Raw genomic sequence first — 24,802 nt, forward strand, 5'->3', positions numbered from 1 at the left:
CTACTGCCATCTATTAGAACAGAAGCTAAAATTAGTTTCTTTAAGAAGGATATGTGAATCAATTAGTTTCCTCGAGATCTCTTAACTGAGCATTTTAAAAAAAGCATCATTAATTCAATAATGCTACTGGGCTGTTCAGTGTCTAATTCAGTAATTTTGATTGTCATGGAGGAGCGCAGAAGTAACAACTATAACTAATATTTATTTAGCATTAATAATTATTAATTAAAGTTATACTATAATATACATACACAAAGAGACAAAACCACAATTTCTGTAATTTCTATTTTTCGAACAGAAATTACAATAAGTCAAACTCAAAACGAGCAAAAATTAACATTAGTACGGGTGATAATCCCCATGCTATCTCAAGACCATTACATAATTTGCGTTTTATTAAAAGAAAAAAAACGAATGACTATGGATTGTCAGTTTAATTGACATATGCTGATACTTATTCCTTAAAATCTTAATTAATTTCTTATTTCTTAAAGCTATAAAAGTGAAAACATTTAAAATAATTTTTTTCAGTAAAGTACAAATTATATTCTGGCTTTTAAAAAGCATAGGGTTTAGAACCCTGTTCAGATTAATTTCTGCTCGTTTTGACTTTGACTTATTTTAGTTTCTGTTTGTTTTGGGTTTCATTTATTTATTGATACTGATTTGTGGTAGATTATTTGATTCTATTTTTGTTCATTTTTGATTTAATTGAGTTCTTTCCTTTTTTTTTCGAAAAAGTTATTTTGAGCAAAAAGTTTTTTTGATTAATTTCTGTTTGTTTTGTATTGAGTCAGTCTTTTTCAGAGAAAAAGACTTAGACTTTTACGTAATTAAACAACCATCCCTTCCGCAAAAATCTTTAAAACCCCCTAGGCAAAATTTATAACCCTTGCCCTAGTCTCTGGGGTTTGTTTCAACCCAAAAAGCCTTTTTATATGATATCGAGACTTTTTTGAATATAATGGCTATCTCAAAATTTCTATTATACGCATTTCAGGACAATATGATGTGTGCGTAGGGGAAAGAGGGTAGATGCCCTCTGATCACTTTAACTCTTAAAAAGGGCACTAGAGCGTCTGATTACCAATCCAATGAGCCCCCTTTGAAGTTTATATGACTACACTTTCAATTAAAACCCTATATGTCCCCAGGGCAAAACTTACAACACTTGCGCTGAGGGCTGGAGGGATTTGTTATCCTCAAAGACATATTTTCCAGACCTTTCTGATAAGCTGAACAAAATAACTATATCAAAATTTTGATTGGAGGTGTTTGAGCAAATGATAGGCGTGGAGGGAAATATTTGCCCTCTGATAACTTTCGACTAATAAAAAAGGTACTAGTCCTCTTAATTTCCAATCGAATGATCTTTTTTTGATGCTTCTACGACACAAATTTCTATACAAACGTTAAATGCCTCAAGGGAATAACTTACCGACCCTTGTCCTGAGAGCTATGGTGGAGGGTTGTCATCTTCAAAGACATAATTTCAGGACGTTTCAACTACGTTGAACAGAATGGCCATATCAAAATGTTGATCGGAACTGTTTGGGGAACTGATGGTCGTGGGGGGGGGGGATTCTCCCTCTGATTACTTTCGACTAATAAAAAGGGCACTAGCCCTCTCAATTTCCAATCGAAAGAGCCCTTTTTGAAATTTTTACGACAACACTTTCTGTATGACATTATATGCCCCCATGTCATAACTTTCAACTATAACCCTGAGGGCTGTGTGGGTTCGTCATACTCAAAAACATGATTCAACTACGTTCAACAAAATTGCTGTATCAAAATTTTGATCGAAAGAGTTTGGGGAAATGATGGGTATGGGGGGCATTCGCCCTCCGATCGCTTTTGACTATTAATAAGGGCACTAGTATTCTCAATTCCCAATAATAAAAACCTTATATGCCCCCAGGGCATAACTTACAACCCTTGCCCTGAGGGTTGTCAGGGGGGGGGTTGTCATCCCCAAAGACCTAATTTCAAAAACTTGAAACTATGTTAAACAAAAGGGCCATCTCAAAATTTTGATTGAATGTGTTTGGGGAAATGGTGGCTGTGAGAGGGGGGTTAGTTGCCTTTCAATAATTTTCGACTATTAAAAAGGGTACTAGCCCTTCCAATTTCCAATCGAATGAGCCCTTTTTGTAGTTTCTGCAACAACCCTTTCTATAAAAACCTTATATGCCCCCAAGGCATATTTTACAACCCTTATCCTGAGGGCTGTGTGTGGGGGGGGGGGGGTTGTAATCTTCAAAGACCTAATTTCCAAAACTTTCAACTACGTTGAAAAAAATGGCCATTTCAAAATTTTGATTGGATGTATTTGGGGAAATGGTGGGCATGAGAGGGGGGCTAGTTACCCTCCAATCACTTTCAACTATCTAAAAGGGCACTAGCCTCTGTTTGGGAACAAATGGAACAAATTGTATGTGTTTGGAGAATGGTGGGCGTAGAAGGGGGGTTATTTGCCTTCCAATCACTTTCGACTATTAAAAAGGGTACTAGCCATTTCAATTTCCAATCGAATGAGCCCTTTTTGCAGTTTCTACAACAACTCGTTCTATAAAAACCTTATATGCCCCCAGGGCATATTTTACAACCCTTATCCTGAGGGCTGTGTGTGGGGGGGGGGGGTTGTAATCCTCAAAGACCTAATTTCCAAAACTTTCAACTGCGTTGAAAAAAATGGCCATTTCAAAATTTTGATTGGATGTATTTGGGGAAATGGTGGGCATGAGAGGGGGGCTAGTTACCCTCCAATCACTTTCAACTATCTAAAAGGGCACTAGCCCTTTGAATTCTAAATTGAATAAGCTCTTTTCAAGTTTCTATGAAAAAGCTTTTTGATTGGATATCTTTGGGGAAATGGTGAGCGTGAGAGGGGGGTTAGTTACCCCCCAATCACTTTCGACTATTAAAAAGGGCACTAGCCCTCTAAATTTCTAATTGAATGAGCCTCTTTTGAAGTTTATACGACAATGCTATCTATAAAAACCTTATATGACCCTAGGGCATAACTTACAACCTTTGCCCTGGGGGCTCTCGGGGGTTTGTCATCCTCAAATATATAATTTCCAGAACTTTCAACTACGGTGAACAAAATGGCAATCTCAAAACTTTGATTGAATCTCTTTGGGAAAATGGTGGGCGTGAGAGGGGGGTTAGTTTCTCTCCATTCGCTTTCGACTATTTAAAACGGCACTAGCCCTTTCAATTTCCAATCAAATGAGCCTTTTTTTAAGTTTCTACGACAATACTTTCTATAAAACCATATATGCCCCCGAGGGAATTACTTACTACCCTTGCCCAGAGGGTTGTGGGGGGGGAGTGTTGTCATCCTCAAAGACCTAACTTCCAGACCTTTCAACTAAGTTGAAAAAATGTATATCTCAAAATTTTGATTGAATGTGTTTGGGGAAATGGTGGGCCTGAGAGGGGGGTTAGTTGTTCTTCAATCCCTTTCGACTATTAAAAAGAGATCTAGCCCTTTCAATTTCCGATCGAATCAGCCCTTTTAGAAGTTTCTACGACAACTCCTTGTATAAAAACCTCATATGCACCCAGGACATAACTTACAACCCTTGCCCAGAGGGCTTTGGGAGTTTGTCATCCTCAAAGACCTAATTTCCAGAACTTTCAACTACGTTGAGAAAAATGGCCGTCCCAAAATTCTGATTGTATGAGTTTGGGGAAATGATGCGAGTGAGAGCGGGGTTAGTTGCCGTTCAATTACTTTCTACTATTAAAAAGGGCACTAGCAATTTCAATTTCCAATCGAATAAGGCCTTTTTGAAGTTTCTACGCCAACGCTTTCTATAAGAACCTTAAATGCCCCCGGGGCATAACTTACAGCCCTTGTCCTGAGGGCTGTGGGGAGGGTTTTTCATTCTTAAAGACCTAATTTCCTAAACTTTCAACTACGGTGAACAAAATGACTATCTAAAAATTTCGATTGGATGTATTTCGGGAAAAGGTGGGTGTGAGAAGGGGGTTAGTTGCCCTCCAATCACTTTAGACTATCAAAAAGAGCACTAGCCCTTTGAATTTCCTATAGAATGAACCCGTTTTGAAGTGTTTTACGACAAAGCTTTCAATCAAAATTTTAAATGCCCCCAGGACATAACTTATAACCCTTACCCTGAAGACTGTGAGGGGAATGTCCTGCTCAAAGACCTAATTTTCAGAACTTTCAACTACGTTGAACAAAATGGCTTTGGGAACAAATGGAACAAATTGTATGTGTTTGGAGAATGGTGGGCGTAGAAGGGGTGTTAGTTGCCTTCCAATCACTTTCGACTATTAAAAAGGGTACTAGCCATTTCAATTTCCAATCGAATGAGACCTTTTTGAAGTTTCTGAGACAACGCTTTCTATGAAAACCTTTTATGCCCCCATGGCATAACTTATAACCCTTGCCCTGAGGGCTGTGGAGGGTTGTCATCCTCAAAGATCTAATTTTCAGAACTTTCAACTACGTTAAACGAAATGGCTATCTCAAAATTTTGATTGGATGTGTCTTGGGAAAAGGTAGGCGTGAGAGGGGGGTTAGTTGCCCTTTAATCACTTTCGACTATTAAAAAAGGTACTAGCCCTTTGAATTTCCAATCGAATGAACCCTTTTTGAAGCTTCTACGACAAAACTTTCTATAAAAATCTTATATGCCCCATGGGCATAACTTACATCCTTTGCCCTGAGGTTACGGGGAAGTTCCCTCCTCAAAAACATATTTTCTATCTGGAAATCAACTACGCTGAACAAAATGGCTATCTCAAATTTTGAGTGGATGTGCTTCGGGAAATGGTGGGCGTGGAAGGGCTATTAGTCGCCTTCCAATCACTTTCTAGTTTTGAAAAGGGCACAATCCATTCCAATTTCCAATCGAATGAGCCCTTTTCGAAGTTTCTTCGACAACTCATTCGATACGAAGTGCCCTGGTCTAAAACCAAAAAAAAAATAATACATTGTGCCAACATCGTTCTTTACTTAGGCAGCGCTATTGCGCCGCCTATGATGATCTTCCCCATTAAGCATTGTCCGAAAGTTCCAACTTAATACCCAAATCAACTCTTGAGATACGCTATTTTGACAATTTGCATCCACTTAGCTTCTTCTGATTTAGCTCGAATATTCCCTCAACACTGTAAATAGATTGGTCTGGTAGTAGTGGTGGTGGTAGTTGTAGTAGTATTGGTAGCATGCAAATATTGCCATTTTGATCATCTTCCTTATCATTTCCTGGATTTTCCAAATTAATATACTCACTTATTCCAGTGTTAAACCATTTTGACAATCCTTATACACGTAACGTGTATCGATTCAATTTAAGACCTTCTCTGAAAGGTTCATCTGAATGTCCTTCGTCTTCTTGGAAAGTAAAGGTCAAACATGCATACCTTTCTCAATAACATTAACTGTGTGTAAACAATGAACAATTGCCTAGCTTACAGCCCTTGTCCTGAGGACTGTGGGGAGGTTGACATCCCCAAAAACATAAATACTGGATCTTTCAAAAAGGTTGAACAAAATAGATCTCTTAAAATTTCGATCGGATATGTTTTGGGGAAGGATAGGCGATTGGCCTCCATTTATTTTTATCTCTTCAAAAGGGCACTAAAACTTTGGACTTTCAATCAAATGAGCTCCATCCGATCCAAATCTCATACGACCGCCCGTTCCCAAAAAAATTTATATGCCCCGGTGCATAGCTTAAAACCCTTGTCCATGGGCTCTGGGGGATTGTGTCCTACCCAAAGACTTTGCTATATGATTTTTGGACTATTGGTAACAAAATGGCTATCTCACAATTTCAAAGAGAATGTTAGGGATGGGGCTATTTGCTCTCCGTCATGTTTTACTCTTAAAAGGGAGCTAGAACAAAACATTTAAAATTAAATGAGCCTCTTCTAAAGTTCACACGGCCATCCCTTCCATAAAATCCTGATATGCCCCTGGGGCATAACTTACAAGCCTTACCCCCAGACTCTGGAGAATTATGTCCACCCCAAAGGCCTTATTATATGATTTTTTGACGATTTTTGAACATATGGCTGTCTCAAAAATTTTATCGATTGCATTTATGGAAAATACGACGTAGGGAGGTGGCGGCTGCCCCCGATCACTTTGACTCTTAAAAAAGGAACTAGAATATCTGATTTCCAATCCAGTTATCCCTCTCTGGAGTTTATACGACCACCCTTTCCATAAGAACCTTATATGCCATCGGAGCGTAGCTTACAACGCTTGTGCTGAGGGCTGTGGGGAGGGGGTTGTCATTCTCAAAGACATAATTTCCAGACCTTTCAACTACGTTGAACAAAATGGTGATCTAATAATTTTGATTAGATGTGTTTTGGGAATTGATTGGTGTGTTGGAGGGGGGGGGGGCTTGGTGCCTTCAATCACTTTTGAATGAAAAAATGTTCTTTCAATTTCCCTTAAATGACCATTTTTGAAGTTTCTACGACAACAAATGGCCATCCCAAAATTTCTTTTTTACCCACGATCCGATCGCTTTGAATATTAAAAAGGGTATTAGACAAATATGATTACCAATCCAGTGAGCCCACTCCGAAGTTTATACGACCACCCTTTCTATAAGAAACCTTATAGGTCCCCAGGTCATAACTCACAACCCTTTCCCTGAGGGTTGGGGGGGGGGGGGGTGACAACCTGAAAGACATAATTTTTACACCTTTTAACTAAACTGAACAACATGGCTATCTAAGAAATTTTGATTGGATGTGTTTGGAGAAATGGTGGGAGTGGGAGGGGAGTTAGTTGCCCTCCAATGAATATTTGTCCCATTAAAAGTGGCACCGATTAAAAAGTGGAAAGATAAAAAGTGTCCCATTAAAAGTGGCAAATTCTATCAGATGAATTTCAGGAAAATAAGAGGTGAAGGGGTTGTATCTATCCTCCGATCACTCTGAATCTTAAAAGAGGCCCTAAAACTTCTAATTAACAATTGAATTAGCCCCACCTCCCACCCTAAGTTTGTACTATCACCCTTTCTATGTAAACCTTATATGCCCCCATGGCATACATTACAACCCTTGCCCTGAAGGTTGTTAGGGGGGGATTGTTATCCTCAAAGACATAACTTCCGAACCTTTCAACTACGTTGAACAAAATGGCTATCTCAAAATTTTGATTAGATGTGTTTGAGGGAATGGTGGGCATGGGAGGTGGGTTAGTTGTCCTCCAATCACTTTCACCTATTAAAGAGGGCACCAGCCGTTCCAACTTTCAATTGAATAAGCCTTTTTCAAAGTTTCTACGACAAATCCTTCGATATGAAGTTCCTTGGTCTATGACCAATTAAACAAAAAAACATTGTGCCCACATCGTTCTTTACTTAAGTTGCGCTATTGCCCTGCCTATAATATAAAGATAGTATATATATATATATATATATATATATATATATTTTTTTTTTTATTTTTTTTTTTTTTTTTTTTTTTTATATATTTTTCTCTCTCTCTCTATCTCTCTCTCTCTGTTTCTCTCTCTCTCTTACTCTATCTCTCTCTCTCTCTCTCTCTCTCTCTCTCTCTCTCTCTCTCTCTCTCTCTCTCTCTCTCTCTCTCTCTCTCTCTCTCTCTCTCTCTCTCTCTCTCTTTTTTTTTTTTTTTTTATATATATATATATATATATATATATATATATATATATATATATATATATATATATATATATATATATATATATATATATATATATATATATATATATATCTATATATATATATATATATATATATATATATATATATATATATATATATATATATATATATATATATATATATATATATATATATATATATATATATATATATATATATATATATATATATATATATATATATATATATATATATATATATATATATATATACAAATATACATACTATCTTTATATGTGAGTAATAATTGTGTATGTGTGTCAGTTCTCCAATTCGGCTCCATATTTTTTCAGGCAAAGGGGTATCTTGGGATATTTTCGCATAAAAAAACGATCTAAATAGGTCAGAAGTCTGGGAAAATTTGTCAAAAGTCTTAATTTTGGAAGAAAAAACTCTAATAATCAAATATCTTTCAATAGACTCAGTATAAAAAGACATTAATCTGCATAAAGAACAAAAAACTGGTAATTGCAAAAATATTTGTATATATTTTAACAAGGAACTATGACAATTCGAAAACCTTGAAAAATAAAACCAAAAGTATGAAGCTTTGTAGAAATCGTTGTTTGAAATTGGACATGCTGTTATAATCAAATATCTTTGAATAGATTGCCGCATGAAAAGACATTTAGTTGAGTAAAGAGAACAAAAACTGACTATCTGTCTTGGACTCTCTGTCTTGGCTTTTCCTTTCTACAATTAGCCATGTCTTGATGTCCTACTGCAAAATACTTGATTTTCAATACTGTAATAATCAAATATCTTTGAATAGACTCAGTATAAAAAGACATTAAATTGCTCAAAGAGCAAAAACTGGTAATTGCAAAAATATTTGTATTTAGACCCCGGCGCCGCACCGGCGTATCAACCGACCGCCGCCGACGAAAGGCCCGGTCAAACGCCACCGAAGTGTCGTAACGCCGCCGGCGTGCCACAGGTACGCTGCTGCCGGAAGAGGCGGTGGCGTTCGGTCTACTTTAAATGATTTTTGCGGCAATTCTTAATTGCGTCAACCGCAAAGTCGGAGCTTTTCCGTCTCGTGTGGTTCAGTATTTTTCTTGATTAGAAATCAAGCAGGGAGTGCACTATCCCCGAGTTTTTGGGTTTTTCCCCAAAAATCTATGCGTCACCTCGAAAAAAAATTTGGTTCCCCGAATCCCTGAAAATCACGCAATCACGCTGCCACCCCTAGAGATTTATCACCAGTGACTTTCTCTGCCAAATATTACTTTGCATACCGTAATTCTTCACTACTCTCTTGTTCATTATTTCTCGTCTCTTTTGTTACTTTGCACAAAAACCAGACAGATGGAATATGCTATTGTAAATATTGCAATATACACAGTTCTTCGTATGTTGACAAAAAAAAGTATCGTCTGTATGAAATGAGTTTAAATCATTTCGAAGGCAATTTCCCAATCGCTATTTCTTACATCATTCGTAGTCAAGAATTTTATTTTCAAGTTGAATAGAATTATAGAACGCATTCACTACTATACAGCTTCAGCCTTTTGTTGGATTTTGAAATTGACAGCCGACAGATTGTTTCTACATCTGCATTGTAAGTTTGCAGATTTTTTTTTTTTTGCTGTTTTAGATAAGATTTTCTGAATGTTTAATGCTCAATTATTGAACGCCTGATAGAAAATACAATCTTCTTTCTGGAACATTTTTGCCCCTTCCTTCCCCCCCCCCCAAAAAAAACAACCTTTGATTGAGACAAAATTTAGCTATAGACTAAGCTATGTACAAGGTTGGGGAATTAAATATTGAACCAGAAGTTACCCCAAAAATATGATTCATACATAAATTGTAAATTAATGCCTATAGGGGGGGATAGGGGGCTATCATTTTTAAATGATAGTACCTCATTTTTTTTATTGAAAGCAAGGATGCCAAAAACATAATTATTTTTTCCATTTAAAATGGAGACAGAAGAAAATGATATCACGTTCCCTGGGAAACCATTGAAATATTTTAATAGACCCAGGGCCCCCCATTAGGACTTGTTCATTGTCTTGGGTATTTTGCGATTTCTCACAGGCTACTGGCCTTATTTGGCTTTTGTGTGTTCTCCCCTTTAATTAGATTCTTTGGATCTTATGGAATGCCATGGCGAATCTATCACTCAGTTTCCCAATAATTTGAGGTATATTTGAATAATTTCGACATCTTTGTTGTTGTCTTTGTACCCCTTTACTCATACCCTCAATTTTTTTTCAAGGAACACTCAGTTATTTAACGTTATTTTGCGTGTTTGTTTCAACCATATAGCGACCTAGTTAATTATTAATTAAATTAGTTTTCTAATGAAAGCTGATACGGTATCCTATCAAGATGGTATTCAGAGGGGGGGGGGTAGGGAGGTATTACATTTAAATTATAATATCTCGAAATTTTATTTATTGAAAGCAGGGATCCCAAAAATTTCATTTTTTTAATTAAAAGCAGAGACGGCATCTTATCAAGGTGGTATCCAGAGGGTGGGAGGGGGTATTGAGCTATCAAATTTAAATGATAATACCTCGATTTTTTTTAAAGCAGGGGTGCCAATAAGTTAATTATTTTTTTTTATTTAAAGCAGATACGGTATCCTATCAAGATGGTATCCAGAAGGGGAGGGGGCATAGGGAGTTATTGTATTTAAGTGATAGTACCTTGATTTTTTTTTTTATTGAAAGTAGGGAAGCCAAAAAGTTGAAAAGTTGACAAAAGTAACAAGATTTTCGTGAGTTATGTTTGATACAGCACTTGTATAGTTTTATAGTCCAAAGGAAGAATGGAACGCGCATTGATACCATTTTTTTTCTTTTTGATGAAACGGATTTAATTTGAAATGATTCATTCATAAGCACCATGCAGAGTCAAACTAAAACGAATTGGTGTGACGAAAGCAATATCGACTTCCTCACTTAACGTTGTGGTCGAGTAACAATGACGCCCTTGGTCCAGTGCCCAAGTTACATTAAAAGGCCAGGTCATAATAAACGCTTTCAATTTGGGAGGTTCAAGGAGGAGTCTTTGACAGTCTTATGACCTCAGGGTACTAGATGTTGCAACGTTCTTACGTATCTACAGTAGTTTAAAAAATTCGACCCCTCACAAATGATTACCAAAAATATACGCAAATGTAACATTTGGAATATTATAACCCTTTTTTCAAAGCTTTGAAGAAAAGCAAAAAAATTTAAATACTTCTATCTACGCTTGAAAGCTATTCTAATAAGAAATTCTTTGGAGATTTCCATGGAAATGACCATAGCAGAAGCTTTGAGCCTGGGTGGGGATCAAAGAGGAGTCTTTGAGTATTTTGACCACAGGTGACTTATTGTTGCGACTTTATTAATTTTGGTAATTCTTGTGAGTATTTGGAAATCAAAGCTTAAACTCAATAACTGATACTAAGTGTCCTAACATTTTGCTTGAATTAAAAGTGACGAACTAGGATGAAAATTTCAACATCTTCCTGGAGCTACTTCAGTCGGCATATTATTTCATTTAATTACATTTAAAACGCATGAGCTTTTCCTTTTTTACCTAAGAAAATAGCTGACACTTCATTTTTCTTCATAGCGAATAAACTATTAAGTGTTTTTTGTGTCATTGTAATTGAAGTGTTCTCATGTGAAGTGTTCATCATGTATTTTCAATTTGATAAATTTACTCCTTTTAGATACAGTTTATAATTTGACTGATATTAGGTATTTATCAGTTTATAATTTGGAATGAATCCCAAAAAAAAGAGGGATTATATCCAAAAGAGCAGCCAAAAGCAATAAAAAAACAGCAGTTCAGCCTTAGCCTACATGACATTTATTCTATAAAGAAGCCAAAAAAAAAACTTTAAATGCATTTTTTTAAATTGTTATTAAAAACCATTTTTTAATACAAGAATGCTTTTAAGGAATCCAAAAGACCAAAAAAAAAAAAAAAACAATCAATATCAAAGTCGCCCATTTCAACTGTTTTAAAGGTGACAAAACAGATATAGACAAAGGGTATTATGAAAAAATTAAGATTCTAAGTTCAAAGTATATGTATACATATTCTAAGTATATATATATATATATATATGTATATATATATATATATATATATATATATATATATATATATATATATATATATATATATATATATATATATATATATATATATATATATATATATATATATATATATTCAAAGTTTTTACCCAGATAACTGACGAATTTCGTGATACGGTATTTGAAGTTTTATGTGCAGTAATGCTTGATGAAAAAAACTACTAATTTTGGCAATTATTTATGTTAAGAATACATAGCTAATAGATACTTCAACTACTCGTATTATACAAGGGTTCTGAAACGCCACAGCCATTTCGTTTCTACCAGATTTCTACTTCTCTTGATGAATAACGAAGAAGACCAGTTTCCAGCCAGCGACTTGTGAATTTTTGAACTCATGAATAGGCTCGAATTTGTTGTAAATTTAAGCTGTGATTTGAGAAAGACTGATGAAAACATCAGTAATGTTTGCGGTCAACATTGATCGTGCCGATGGCGCGCCGCCGACATCTTACCGGCGGCGCGCCGCCGATGTCTTACCGGCGGCGCGGCGCGCTGTTTTTGGCCCCGCCGCCGCCGCTCTTCCCTCATCGTTCAAGGATGAGGATATATATATATATATATATATATATATATATATATATATATATATATATATATATATATATATATATATATATATATATATATATATATATATTCCTATGCTTTTTTAAGCTTAGTTTGCCCTCAATTTGCTCAGAAACTGCCTCCTGTTATCCCTTCTAAAACCAACTAAAAAGTTGTCTAAAAAGTCTAAAAAGTCTAAAAGTCTATCCGATTGAGTCTATCCCAATCAAATCCCATTGAGAGTACCCAAAAAAGTTGCCATTATCCTGTAGAAAGAAATTCCGGGTTTTTTGTAAGTACCCCTTGTAAATAGTAATTTATAAAACAGTTATTTACTTTTAAACAAAGTACAAATGCACTAGACTTTGTATACTCTGATTTGTGAAACATTACAAAAGCTTAAAGTTTAATGACCCCTTTATTTATTTTTCTCTTTTTAGAGACCTTAAATTCCTTGCATGTGTCATTTTTTTTTATTATTTAGTTTGGCAGTTTTACTGTTAATATTGTAATGTTGTATGCCAGTTTTTTAAGTATTAATTTAAAAAACGTTTTCGACAATACAAGTTTTCCAAAGAAAAATAAAGAGCTCCAAAAAGTCAAAATAATCTTCCAAGGGTAAAACTACAAAAAATCACTATCAATAAATAAGTAAAAATTAAAACGAAGAGAAATTGCAATAAATAGCCGATTCAAACTCAAAACGAGCAAAAACTAACATGAGTAGGGCTGATAACCCCAATACCTTCTCAAGACCAGATCGCAATTCGCACTTCTGAAAAAACAAACAAACATACAAATGACCGTGGATTGTCAGTTAAATTGACATATACTGACACTTCTTTGCTTAGGTTTTGATAATTTTTCATTTATGAAAGTAAGAAAGGCGAAAATATTTCAAACGTATTTTGTTTTCAGTAAAGCGCAAATCGTGTTCTGGTCTTGAGAAGGGGTTATCAGGAGAAGTTGTCATCCTCAAAAACATAATTTCTGGACCTTTCAACTCCGTTGAACAAAATGGCTACCTAAAAATTTGGATTGGATGGGTTTGGGGAAATGGTGGGCGTGGGAGGGGCTTTAGTTGCCCTCCAATCACTTTAGACTATTAAAAAGGGAACTAGCCCTTTCAATTTCCAATCGAATGAGCTTTTTTCGAGGTTTCTAAGACAAAACATGGCCATATTAAAATTTCTATCAGATGCATTCGGGAAACTATGAGGTGTGGGGGGGGGGGTATCCACCCTCTGATCACTCTGAATCTCAAAAAGGGTACTACAGCTTCTGACTACCAATCCAATGAGTCCCCTCCAAAGTTTATACGACCGCCCTTTCTATGTGTACCTTATATGCCACCAGGGCATAACTTAAAACCCTTGTCCTGAGGGCTCTAGAAGGATTGTCATCCTCAAAGACATAATTTGTGGACTTTTCAACCACGTTGAAAAAAATGGCTATCTAAAAACTTTAATTGAAAGTGTGGAGAAATAGCGGCCGTGGGAGGGGGGGGGGGCTAGTTGCCCTCCAATTACTTTCGACTATTAAAACAGACACTACCTCTTTCAATTTCCAATCAAATGAGCTGTTTTCGAAGTTTCTTCGACAATAAATGACCATCTAAAAATTTCTATCAGATGCATTTTGGGAAAATACGAAGTGTTGGGGTGGGGGGGGGGTGTATCCACCCTCTGATCACTTTGAATCTTAAAAAGGGCACTAGCACTTCTGATTACCAATCCAATGAGCCCCCCTCTAAAGTTTGTAGGATCACCCTCTATATATTGCCGTGTACGCCCCTAGGGCATAACCTACAACCCTTGCCCTGAGGGCACTGGGGAGGTTGTCATCCTCAAAGACAAAATTTCTGGACCTTTCAATTACGTTGAACAGAATGGCTATTTAAAAATTTTAAATGGATGGTTTTGGGGAAATGGCGGGCGTTGGAGGGGGGTTTTTAGCCCTCCAATCACTTTCGACTATTAAAAAGGGCACTAGCCATTTCAGTTTCCAATCGAATGAGTTCTTTTTGAAGTTTCTAAGACAACAAATGGTCATCTCTAAATTCCTATCATATGCACTTCGGGAAAAAATGAGGTATATGGGGGAAGGGGGTATCCTCCCTCCGACCACTACGAATCTTAAAAAGGGAACTAAAACCACTTATTACCAATCTAATGAGCCCCCTCCGAAGTTTATACGATCACCCTTTCTATATATAGCTTATATGCTACCAGGGCATAACTTATAACCCTGGCCCTGAGGGCTCTAGGGGAAGTTGTCATTCTCAAAGACATAATTTCCGGATCTTTCAACTACGTTGAACAAAATGGATATCTCAAAATTTTTATTCGATGTTTTTGAGGAAATGGTGGGCGTGTGAGGGGGGTTAATTGCCCTCCAATCACTTTCGTCTATTAAAAAGAGCACGAGCCCTTTCGTTGTCCAATTTAATGAGCTCTTTCCGAAGTTTGACAACAATTGGCCATCTCAAAATTTCTATCAGATTCATTACGGGAAAATACGAGGTGTGGGAGGATGATATCCACCCTCTGATCACTCTGAATCTTAAAAAAGGCACCAGAACATCAGATTTCCAATCCAATAAGCACATTCCAGAGCTTTTAAGATCACCCATTCTTTATATACATTATATGCCCCCAGGGGCTGTGGGGGAGTTGTCATCCTCAAAGACCTAATTTTCGGACCTTCAAATTATGTTGAAAAAAAATGGCTATAACAAAATTTTGATGGGACGTGATATGCACTTCGGGAAAAAATGAGGTGTAGGGGGGGGGGAGTATTCACCCTCTGGTCACTCTGAATCTTAACATGGGGACTAGAACTTCTTATTACCAATCTAATGAGCCCCATTCATTCTTCATTCTTTCTATATTTACCTTATATGCCACCAGGGCATAACTTACAACCCTTGCCCTGAAGGCTGTAGGGGGTTTGTCATTCTCAAAGACATAATTTCCAAGGTCCTCTAATCACTTTCGACTATTAAAAAGAGCACAAGCCCTTTCGATTTCCAATTTAACAAGCTTTTTCCGAGATTTTCGCGACAACAAATGGCCAACTCAAAATTTCGATTAGATTCATTACGGGAAAATACTAGGTGTGGGAGGGGGGGGGAGGTATTCACCCTCTGATTACTCTGAATCTTAAAAAAGGCACCAGAACGTCTGATTTCCAATCCAATCAGCCCATTCCGAGTTTTTACGACCACCCTTTCAATATATACCTTATATGCCCCCCGGGCATAACTTATAACCCTTGCCCTGAGGGCTGTGGTGGAGTTGTCATCCTCAAAGACATAATTTTTGGACCTTTGAATTACATTGAACAAAATGGCTATCTCAAAATTTTGATTGGATGTTTTTGGGGAAATGGTGGGTGTGGGAGGGGGATTAGTTGTTCTCCAATCTCTTTTGACTATTAAAAAGGATACTAGCCCTTTCAATTTCCAATCGAATGAGCCCATTTTGAAGTTACTATGAAAACAAATGACCATCTCAAAATTTCTATCAGATGTATTTCGGAAAAATACGAGGTGTTTGTGTGTGGGGGGCGGGGGTATCCACCCTCCGACGACTCTTAATCTCAAAAAGGGCACTAAAACTTCTGATTAGCAATCCAATGAGCCCTCTCCGAAGTTTATATGATCACCCTTTCTACATAAACCTTAAATGGACCCTGGGCATAACTTACAAACCTCGCCCTGAGAGCTGTGGTGGCGGGGGGGGGGGTTGTCATCTTCAAATACATAATTTCCAGACCTTTTAACTACGTTGAACGAAATGGCTATCTCAAAATTTTGATTGAATGTGTTTGGGGAAAAGGAAGGGGGGTTAGTTGCCGTCCCATCACTTTCGACTATTAAAAAGGGCACTAACCGTTCCAATTTCCAATCGAATGAGCCCTTTTTGAAGTTTCTACGATAAGTCCTTCGATACGAAGTGCCCTGGCCTATGACCAAAAACAAAATGCATTGTGCCCACATCACTCTTTACTTAGGCAGCACTATTGCGCTGCCTATAATCAATTTAAAAAACTCTCTTTTCAGAAGACTTTACACGCTCTCTTTCAACAGGTCCAGTCCAAGTAAGAGATGATGGGGATGAAAGGAACTCATTGGAAGAGAATTATTGTTTTTCAGACGGTAAAACTTTTAATTAACTAGTTTAGTTTCTAGCTATAAATTTTTTTCCGTTCATCAAGACTTGGCTGAAGCATACTCAATAAAATTAAACATTTTAAATGGTGAAAAAGATCAAAGTGTTTGCTGGTTTTGTGGTTGCAGAGGTTAGAACACATGCTGAAGTGCTGGAATTGTGTGTGAAGTGAAAAGATCAGAGGCAAGGCACTAGCTTCGAGGGGGGGGGGTAGGTAAAAAGTGTGTCTCCGCTTCGCCTAAAAATTTTCGAACAACTAAAACTTTCAGGGATGATTTTGGGAGGGCAGGGAGAGCCAAAACATTATATTTAGGGAAAGAGATAAGTATACAAAATATTTTGTCTTCTATTGGTTCGTCAGAAAAAGGTCAGATAACTTTTCTTGTAAGCATGAAATTAATATCTTTAAGCTATTCGGTCTAAATCTATGCACGGAAAAACCAAAGAAAAAAAAATCTTTTTACCGAAAGATGGGCCCAAAACTTTTTTTTCCCGATTACGTAAGACTCACGATTCTGATTTCCAGCCCATTTTCTTGACATTGAATATTATTGATCATTGGGCCTTTCAATACCAGCTGACCTATGGATAATCTTATAACCTATACTACATGATTTTCCAGACGCTGAAACCAAATGATGTTACAATAGTGGAAAACAACAGTTTTTGCTTATGACAGCAAAGCTAAACTTCACTTCACATAGCAGTGGTGAATGTCTGATGTAGAACTCCTCACGCATATAAAATTCAGATTCTTCTTCTTCTTCAGAGCCATTATTTTTCTAATGAAGGCGTTTTTCAAAAGTTTGGTTGAAACATATCAACAGACAAAATGCCGCCATTTTTTATAATTGTTTATTAAATTTTGGAAATACAAAGAAAATTCAGTAAATGAAATTGCAGAAGGGAAGACTAATTAAATACACCTAAGGCACTATACCGTTGCTGCTACGTCTAAAGGTCGTATCTGATATTTTCATACTTCTGAAGAAATGGCCAAAAATGTTATGTGGAGCTGCATTCAAAGGGAGGAGGGTAATGTAGACTAGGATGACTGAAGTCTGATTGAGCATACGCCTAAGGGTCGTATCTGACATTGTCACAATTCGGAAGAAATTGCCTAAAACGGTATGCTGAGCTGCATTCAAAGGGAGAAGGGTAATGTAGACTAAGATCACTGAAGTCTGATTGACCATACGCCTAAAGGCTGTATCTTGATATTTTCACACTTCTGAAGTAATTGCTAAAATTGGTATGCTGAACTGCATTCAAAGGGAAGATCAGCAGGGTAATGTTGATTGACTAGGATAACTTAAGTCTGATTGAACATACGCTTTAAAGATTGCATCTGATATTTTTATACTTTTGAAGTGATTGCCAAAAACGGTATGCTGAGCTGCAGTCAAAGTGAAGAGTAATGTAGACTAGGATGACTGAAGTCTGTTTGAACACACCTAAAGGTCGTATCTGAAATCTTCACACTTCTGAAGTAATTGCCAAAAAAGGGACGGGGAGCTGCATTCAAAGGGAGGAGGGTAATGTAGACTAGGATGATTGAATTCTGATTGAACATACGCCTAAAGATTGTATCTGATATCTTCACACTTCTGAAGTAATTGGCAAAATCGGTATGCTGAGCTGCATTCAAAGAGAGGATCATCACGGTAATGTAGACTAGGATAATTGAAGTCTGATTTTACATAAATTATATTTTCTTTTAATTATTTATGCTTTATTTATCCTTTTGATTATTTTTCTCTATTTTGCTTATTCATTACTTCGTAAAGATTACCCAATAAACTAAAACATTTTGAATGGTGAACGAGAGCACAGTGGTTGTTTTTTGTGGGCATAGTAGGTGAGATGCTTGGATAAGGTTCTCAGCGCCCGGAGGTGATGTCAGTTTTTGACCCCTCCCCACGATCACCACCACAATATTACCAAAATGTAAGTGGATCATAGTACTGAAAAAAATCATCCTGGCACCCTCTCGGTGCCTGCACCCTGGAATACACTAAGAAAAGAAGCAGACTTACCTTTGACACAATTATACATCAAAACACAAGAATAAAATTATGGAGATTATTCGCTGGAAGTATTTTCAACCTAAAGTAAGCCTCACGACACGATTCAGAAGAGCTTTAATCAACAATTATTCTAATGACAATATTTTGCAAAACTCGGACCGGGCGAAAAATTAAGTAGAAAGTCCACATCCCTATTGAAGTACAATACAAAATATAGGGTTGGATTAAACTAATATGTAATATACCGAACGGATTATGTCCTTCAGGAAACAATGTTTGAGTTTTGAAATTATACCACATTTTAACCATTTCTGGCCAAAATTTTTAAACATTTAAATGTGAGGGTTCACCCGCAATAATACTAAGATATCGAACACTTGACATCCTCTATATTGACAGATCCCCAGCTTCAACTGAAGACATCAATGGATAGCAATTACCAGACTGTCCAAAAACTACAAAATTAAACTTATTATAATTAATAGCAATCTTATTGCACATCATCCTGATAGATATCCTCTGAATAGTATTAGACAATGAAGTAATTAACAATTCAACCGCTTTCGCACCCATAATCAGAGCTGTGTCAAAAGCAAACATCAAGATATATACATTTTTCTCTTTATCCGTAAGTCTGAAGCCTTCTTGACAAGTGGCCGAAGAGAAGAAGGAAGATCACTGACGTAAATCAATAATAATAAAGGGTCTAAGATAGATCTTTGGGGTACACCACATCTAATAAGCAATGATTAAGATATTAAGCCAGATATTTTTCTTCTTTGTCGACGACCAGAAAGGAAACTAATAATCAAATTGAGACATCTTCCGTTAAATCTATAGCTTTGCAGCTGATCATCAAGAATGGAATGATCAACTTTGTCGAAAGCTTTATTGACGTCTGTAAATATGGTTACAACTCGGTAACCTTTATCAAGAGCTTGATTAATACAGCTAGTTTAATACGCTCTTGCCTGTTCCGTATTTATTTCTTTCCTTAAACCAAACTGATTAGGGTATAATATATCTAATTTCTCAAGATGTGCATGAAGTCTATTATTAGCTGATTTAGTCCTCTCGCCTGTCATTAATAAAGGAATCACTTCAGCTGTCTTAAACCAATGAAGGAAAATGCTAGCTATAAAGCAAGAGTTAACTCCTCAAACAAATGTTCCAGAACTGTTGGTAAAATGAATTTCGCTACTTTTAGATTTAATTTATCATTTCTAACTGAACTTGACTTCATTTTACTGACGATATTATCCAACTCAATACAAGTCATTGGCCTTAAATGAAGTTAAACATTAATACCTGTTGGTAATAATAATAAAAAATAAGTTTTTCCAACTGAAAGTGAGGAACAATATTAAAACTTAAGACGAACAGAAATTATTAGGTATATGAGGGGGTTAACTCTCCTTAACACCTAGCTCTTCATGCTAAAGTGTTAGCACTTTTTAAAAAGCTTTTTATTGTTCTAATTAAAGAACCCTTTTGTTTCAAGAGTCGTTCTAAAAGAATTGGGACAAAATTCGAACTTTTGCGTAATATTTCCCTTCCAATGGAAAATTTTTCGTGGATAAACTCTCTAGAAGAAAATTCACCCTCCCCCACCCGAAAAATGTATGCATACTTTTCAATAACAAATACTATACGTAAACAATGGACAAAATTTCATAAATACATTCTTAGATCACACTGGCTATACATGACAAATGAAACTCAGAGAGGAAAGAAAATAACAAAATGAAAAATAAAATCTAAAAAGGTGGAAAAACGAGGACTTTGTCAGCCAGTGGAAAACCATGAAGAAGAAGAAATAAGCAAATATTTTGACAAGGACTTCCGCCAAGTCGTCCTCAGTGCCAAACAAAAATAAAAAGAAAAAAAACGAAAATCTAACCTTTCGAAGTTTACCTGACAAAGACAGAAGTAGTAAAGCATTAATAGATATGAACCCTACAAGAATATGCTCAAAAGTGTAATAGATATGAACCCTACAAGAAAACCTACGCCTGAGGCAGTGTGGTTTGACGATTACATTGCAAAAAGTGACCAAACCTATAAAGTGGCCAAACACGTTTTGAGAGTATAGTCAAGGTTGTATAAGACAATCAGACTGGTTTTTTGCTATGGATAACAATTGTACAAGGAATTTCACAAGAATATGCAGCGTAGCTTCATGTGGACAGTTTAAAAAAGCTGGCAAACCTATAAAGTGGCCAAACACGTTTTGAGAGCATAGTCAAGGTTGTATAAGACAATCATACTGGTTTTTTGCTATTGATATCGACCATTTATGGAATTGCACAGGAATTTGCACTACAGTATCATGTGGACAGTTTAAAAAAGCTGGCAAACCTATAAAGTGGCCAAACACGTTTTGAGAGTATAGTCGAGGTTGTATAAGACAATCATACTGTTTTTTTTGCTATTGATATCAATTGCACAAGGAATTTCACAAGAATATGCAGCGTAGCTTTACGTGCACATTTTAAAAAAAGCTGGCAAACCTATAAGGTGGTCAAACATGTTTTTAGAGTATAATTGTTTGTTTGTTTTTTAAATCGACAACTAGAGATTGTCAAATTGCGTATTTAGGAATGATTTTGTTGAAAAAGATGTCTATCACCAAAGCCTTATCCACTGCTCAATATCTTTGAAGTATGTGCCATCAAGAGCTGCTTCTGATTTTTTTTTGGATAATTGCCCACAGCCAAGAATAGTTTTATATGAATGTGTCGGTGATAACATTCGCGAATTGGATCGTATGAAGGTGGATAAAAAAAAGGGTGGTCTTATGACTTGACCTAGCTTTACTTCCTCGATGTGTACTGTATATACACAAGTGGTGTTTGAACAGTGTTGTCGATTTAAAATAGAGTTTAACGTTATACTATACTAAAAAGTTGATATTAAGAGAGATGTAGATGGCAAGAAAAGAATTTTAATAACGGATAGCTTTACTTCTTCGATGTGTACTGTATAATACACAAGTGGTGTTTGAACAGTGTTGTCGATTTAAAATAGAGCTTAACGTTATACTATACTAAAAAGTTGATATTAAGAGAGATGTAGATGGCAAGAAAAGAATTTTAAAAACGGATAGCTTTACTCCTTCGATGTGTACTGTATAATACACAAGTGGTGTTTGAACAGTGTTGTCAATTTAAAATAGAGTTTAACGTTATACTATACTAAAAAGTTGATACTAAGAGAGATGTAGATGGCAAAACAGAATTTTAATAACGGATAGCTTTACTTCTTCGATATGTTCTGAATAATACACAAGTGGTGGAGTGATGAGAGCGGGGTGTCTTAGAGTACTTATAGTGCTGTACTGTGGGCCGAATTCCTAGCGAAAAACCCGAGTGGATGACTTGAAAATAAAATTTTTAACGAGAAATGGCTGAAATGTGTTTTGGGGGAGATGGGTTGATTGGCAGAAGGATGTCTTAGCGTAGTTATAGTAAGATAGTGGGGGGCGAGTTGCTAGCGAAAAACCCGTGTGGATGACTTGAAATCAAACTTTTTAACAAGAAATCTCTGAAAAAATATTTTTGGGGGGATGGGGTGAGGGGAGCGGGGTGTCTTAGAGTACTTATAGTGCTGTACTGTGGGCCGAATTCCTTACGAAAAACCCGAGTGGATGACTTGAAAACAAAATTTTTAACGAGAAATGGCTGAAAACTGTTTTGGGGAAGATGGGTTGATTGGCAGAAGGATTTCTTAGCGCAGTTATAGTGTGATAGTGGAGGGCGAGTTGCTAGCGAATAACCCGTGTGGATGACTTGAAATAAAAATTTTTAACAAGAAATCTCTGAAAAAATATTTTTGGGGGGATGGGTTGATGGCAGAAGGATCTATTAGAGTAGTTATAGTGTGATAGTGGGGGGGCGAGTTGCTAGAGAAAAACCCGAGTGGATGACTTGAAAATAAAATTTTTAACAAGAAATGGCTGAAAAGTATTTTGGGGGAGATGGGTTGATTGGCAGAAAGATGTCTTAGCGTACTTATAGTGTGATAGTGGGGACCGAGTTGCTAGCGAAAAACCCGTGTGGATGACATTAAAAACAAATTTTTAACAAGAAATCTCTGAAAAAATATTTTTGGGGGGATGGGTTGATGGCAGAAGGATCTCTTAGAGTAGTTATAGTGTGATAGTGGTGGGCGAGTTGTTAGCGAAATACCCATGTGGATGACTTGAAATAAAAAATTTTAACAAGAAATCTCTGAAAAAATATTTTTGGGGGGATGGGTTGATGGCAGAAGGGTGTCTTAGAGTAATTATAGTGTGATAGTGGGGGGAGAGTTGCTAGTGAAAAACCCGTCTAGATGACTTGAAATTTAAAAAATTTTAACATGAAATCTCTGAAAAAATATTTTTGGGGGGATGGGTTGATGGCAGAAGGATCTCTTAGAGTAGTTATAGCGTGATAGTGGGGGGCCGAGTTGCTAGCGAAAAACCCGTGTGGATGACTTGAAATAATAATTTTTTAACAAGAAACCTCTCAAAAAAAAATTTTTTTTTGGGGGGGGGGGGGTGGGTTGATGGCAGAAGGATCTCTTAGAGTAGTTATAGTGTGATAGTGAGGTGCGAGTTGCTAGCGAAAAACCCGTGTGGATAACTTGAAATAAAATTTTTTAACAAGAAATCTCTGAAAAAATGAAAAATAAACTATTTCTATAAAATCTGAGCTAATAAGGGTTTTTGACCGTAAACTAAAGTTTTTTGTAAGAAAATTATGGAAAATACAATTCTCTGGTTCAAATGTGGAACTTAAGTCCAGTTATGGATCGAAAAATAAACTATTTCTGTAAAATCTGAGCTAATAAGGGTTTTTGGCAGTAAACTCTAGTTTTTTGTAAGAAAATTATGGAAAATACAATTCTCTGGTTCAAATGTGAAACTTAAGTCTATTTTTGGATTGAAAAATAAAACTATTTCCGTAAAGTCCTATTGGATCGAAAAATAAAACTATTTCCGGTAAAATCTAAGCTAATAAGGGTTTTTGACCGTAAACTCTGTTTTTTTGTAAGAAAATTATGGAATATACAATTCGTTGGTTCATAGGTGAAACTTAAGTCCAGTTATGGATCGAAAAATAAACTATTTCTCTAAAATCTGAGCTAATAAGGGTGTTTTGACACTACACTCTAGTTTTTTATAAGAAAATTTTGGAAAGTACAATTCTCTGCTTTAAAGGATAAACTTAAGTAAAGTTATGGATTGAAAAATAAACCATTTATGTAAAGTCTGAACTAATAAGGGGTTTTTAACCGTAACCTCTATTTTTTTGTAAGAAAATTATGGGCAATACAATCCTCTGGCTCAAATGTGAAACAAGTATATTTTTGGATCGAAAAATAAAACTATTTCCGTAAAATCTAACCTATAAAAGGTTTTTTATCTTAAATTCTAGTTTTTTTTAAAAAAATTGTGGAGAATACAAATCTCAGGTTCAAATGTTAAACTTAAGTCTTTTTTGGATTGAAAAATAAAAGTATTCCAATAAAATATAAGCTAATAAGAGTTGTTGAAGTTTAACTCTAGTTTCCTGTAAGAAAATTATGGAAAATGCAATTCTTTGGCTCATAGGTCAAACTTAAGTCCAGTTATGGATCGAAAAATAAACTATTTCTATAAAATATGAGTTAATAAGGGTTTCAACTTTATTTATTTATTTTTTTGTACGTATCTTAAAATGACAAAATATGCTTACGGCTCTAACAATTGTACTCTATGATTGCTCAGAGAAACGATGTGGCATTCCCACTGGTATTCTATGACCGGTTATCGTCACTACCTAGTCTATTGCATGTATTAAATCAGTATTTTTTACGCAGTGGAAAGATAAACACATAAGTCATATCTTTTAAAAAAAAGTGCAGATGGAGCATTTTAATAAAGTGTGTTCACATAACAAGGTTATTGTAGCATTGAATGCCGACAAGGAGAAGTATTTAAACTATGAAACAAGTACAAGTGGTAGCACTATTGGAAATGTATGCTACATTGTCATGACAGTAAGGAATTAAATTTCTTTGGAATACCAAAAAAATTCAACTCTTATGTTGGTGGTTATGCGAGATTGAGATCTCCAGAGATGATTGTACTCAAAGAGAATGCCAACATAAAAATAATCGTTGATCATAGAGGACAACTCCTTGCTACTGTTGCAGGTAACACATTACCTACTGATACATCCAATCGTCAGCTTTCAGATATTAGCATTCAACGGAAGGTCAATAAAAGA

At 36.0% G+C, this 24,802-nt stretch overlaps 1 protein-coding gene across 2 annotated transcripts in view; it reads left to right on the plus strand.

Annotated features, from left to right (window-relative positions):
* Positions 1 to 24,802, plus strand: part of LOC148954909 (xaa-Pro aminopeptidase ApepP-like) — a 582,094-nt gene that overhangs the window by 136,436 nt on the left and 420,856 nt on the right. Inside the window, exon 11 of one of the 2 annotated variants that reach the window (XM_089099128.1) lies at positions 16,440 to 16,508. The exons of the other annotated variant lie outside the window; for it this stretch is intronic. Within the exon in view, the coding sequence (XP_088955254.1) occupies positions 16,440 to 16,508 (69 nt within the window). The remainder of the gene's footprint in view (positions 1 to 16,439; positions 16,509 to 24,802) is intronic. 2 annotated transcript variants of the gene reach the window in all.

The sequence above is a fragment of the Artemia sp. Qi Xiang Cuo genome, chromosome 2 (genome assembly GCF_049724085.1).
Source record: "Artemia sp. Qi Xiang Cuo chromosome 2, ASM4972408v1, whole genome shotgun sequence".
Taxonomy (NCBI): Eukaryota; Metazoa; Arthropoda; class Branchiopoda; order Anostraca; family Artemiidae; genus Artemia; species Artemia sp. Qi Xiang Cuo.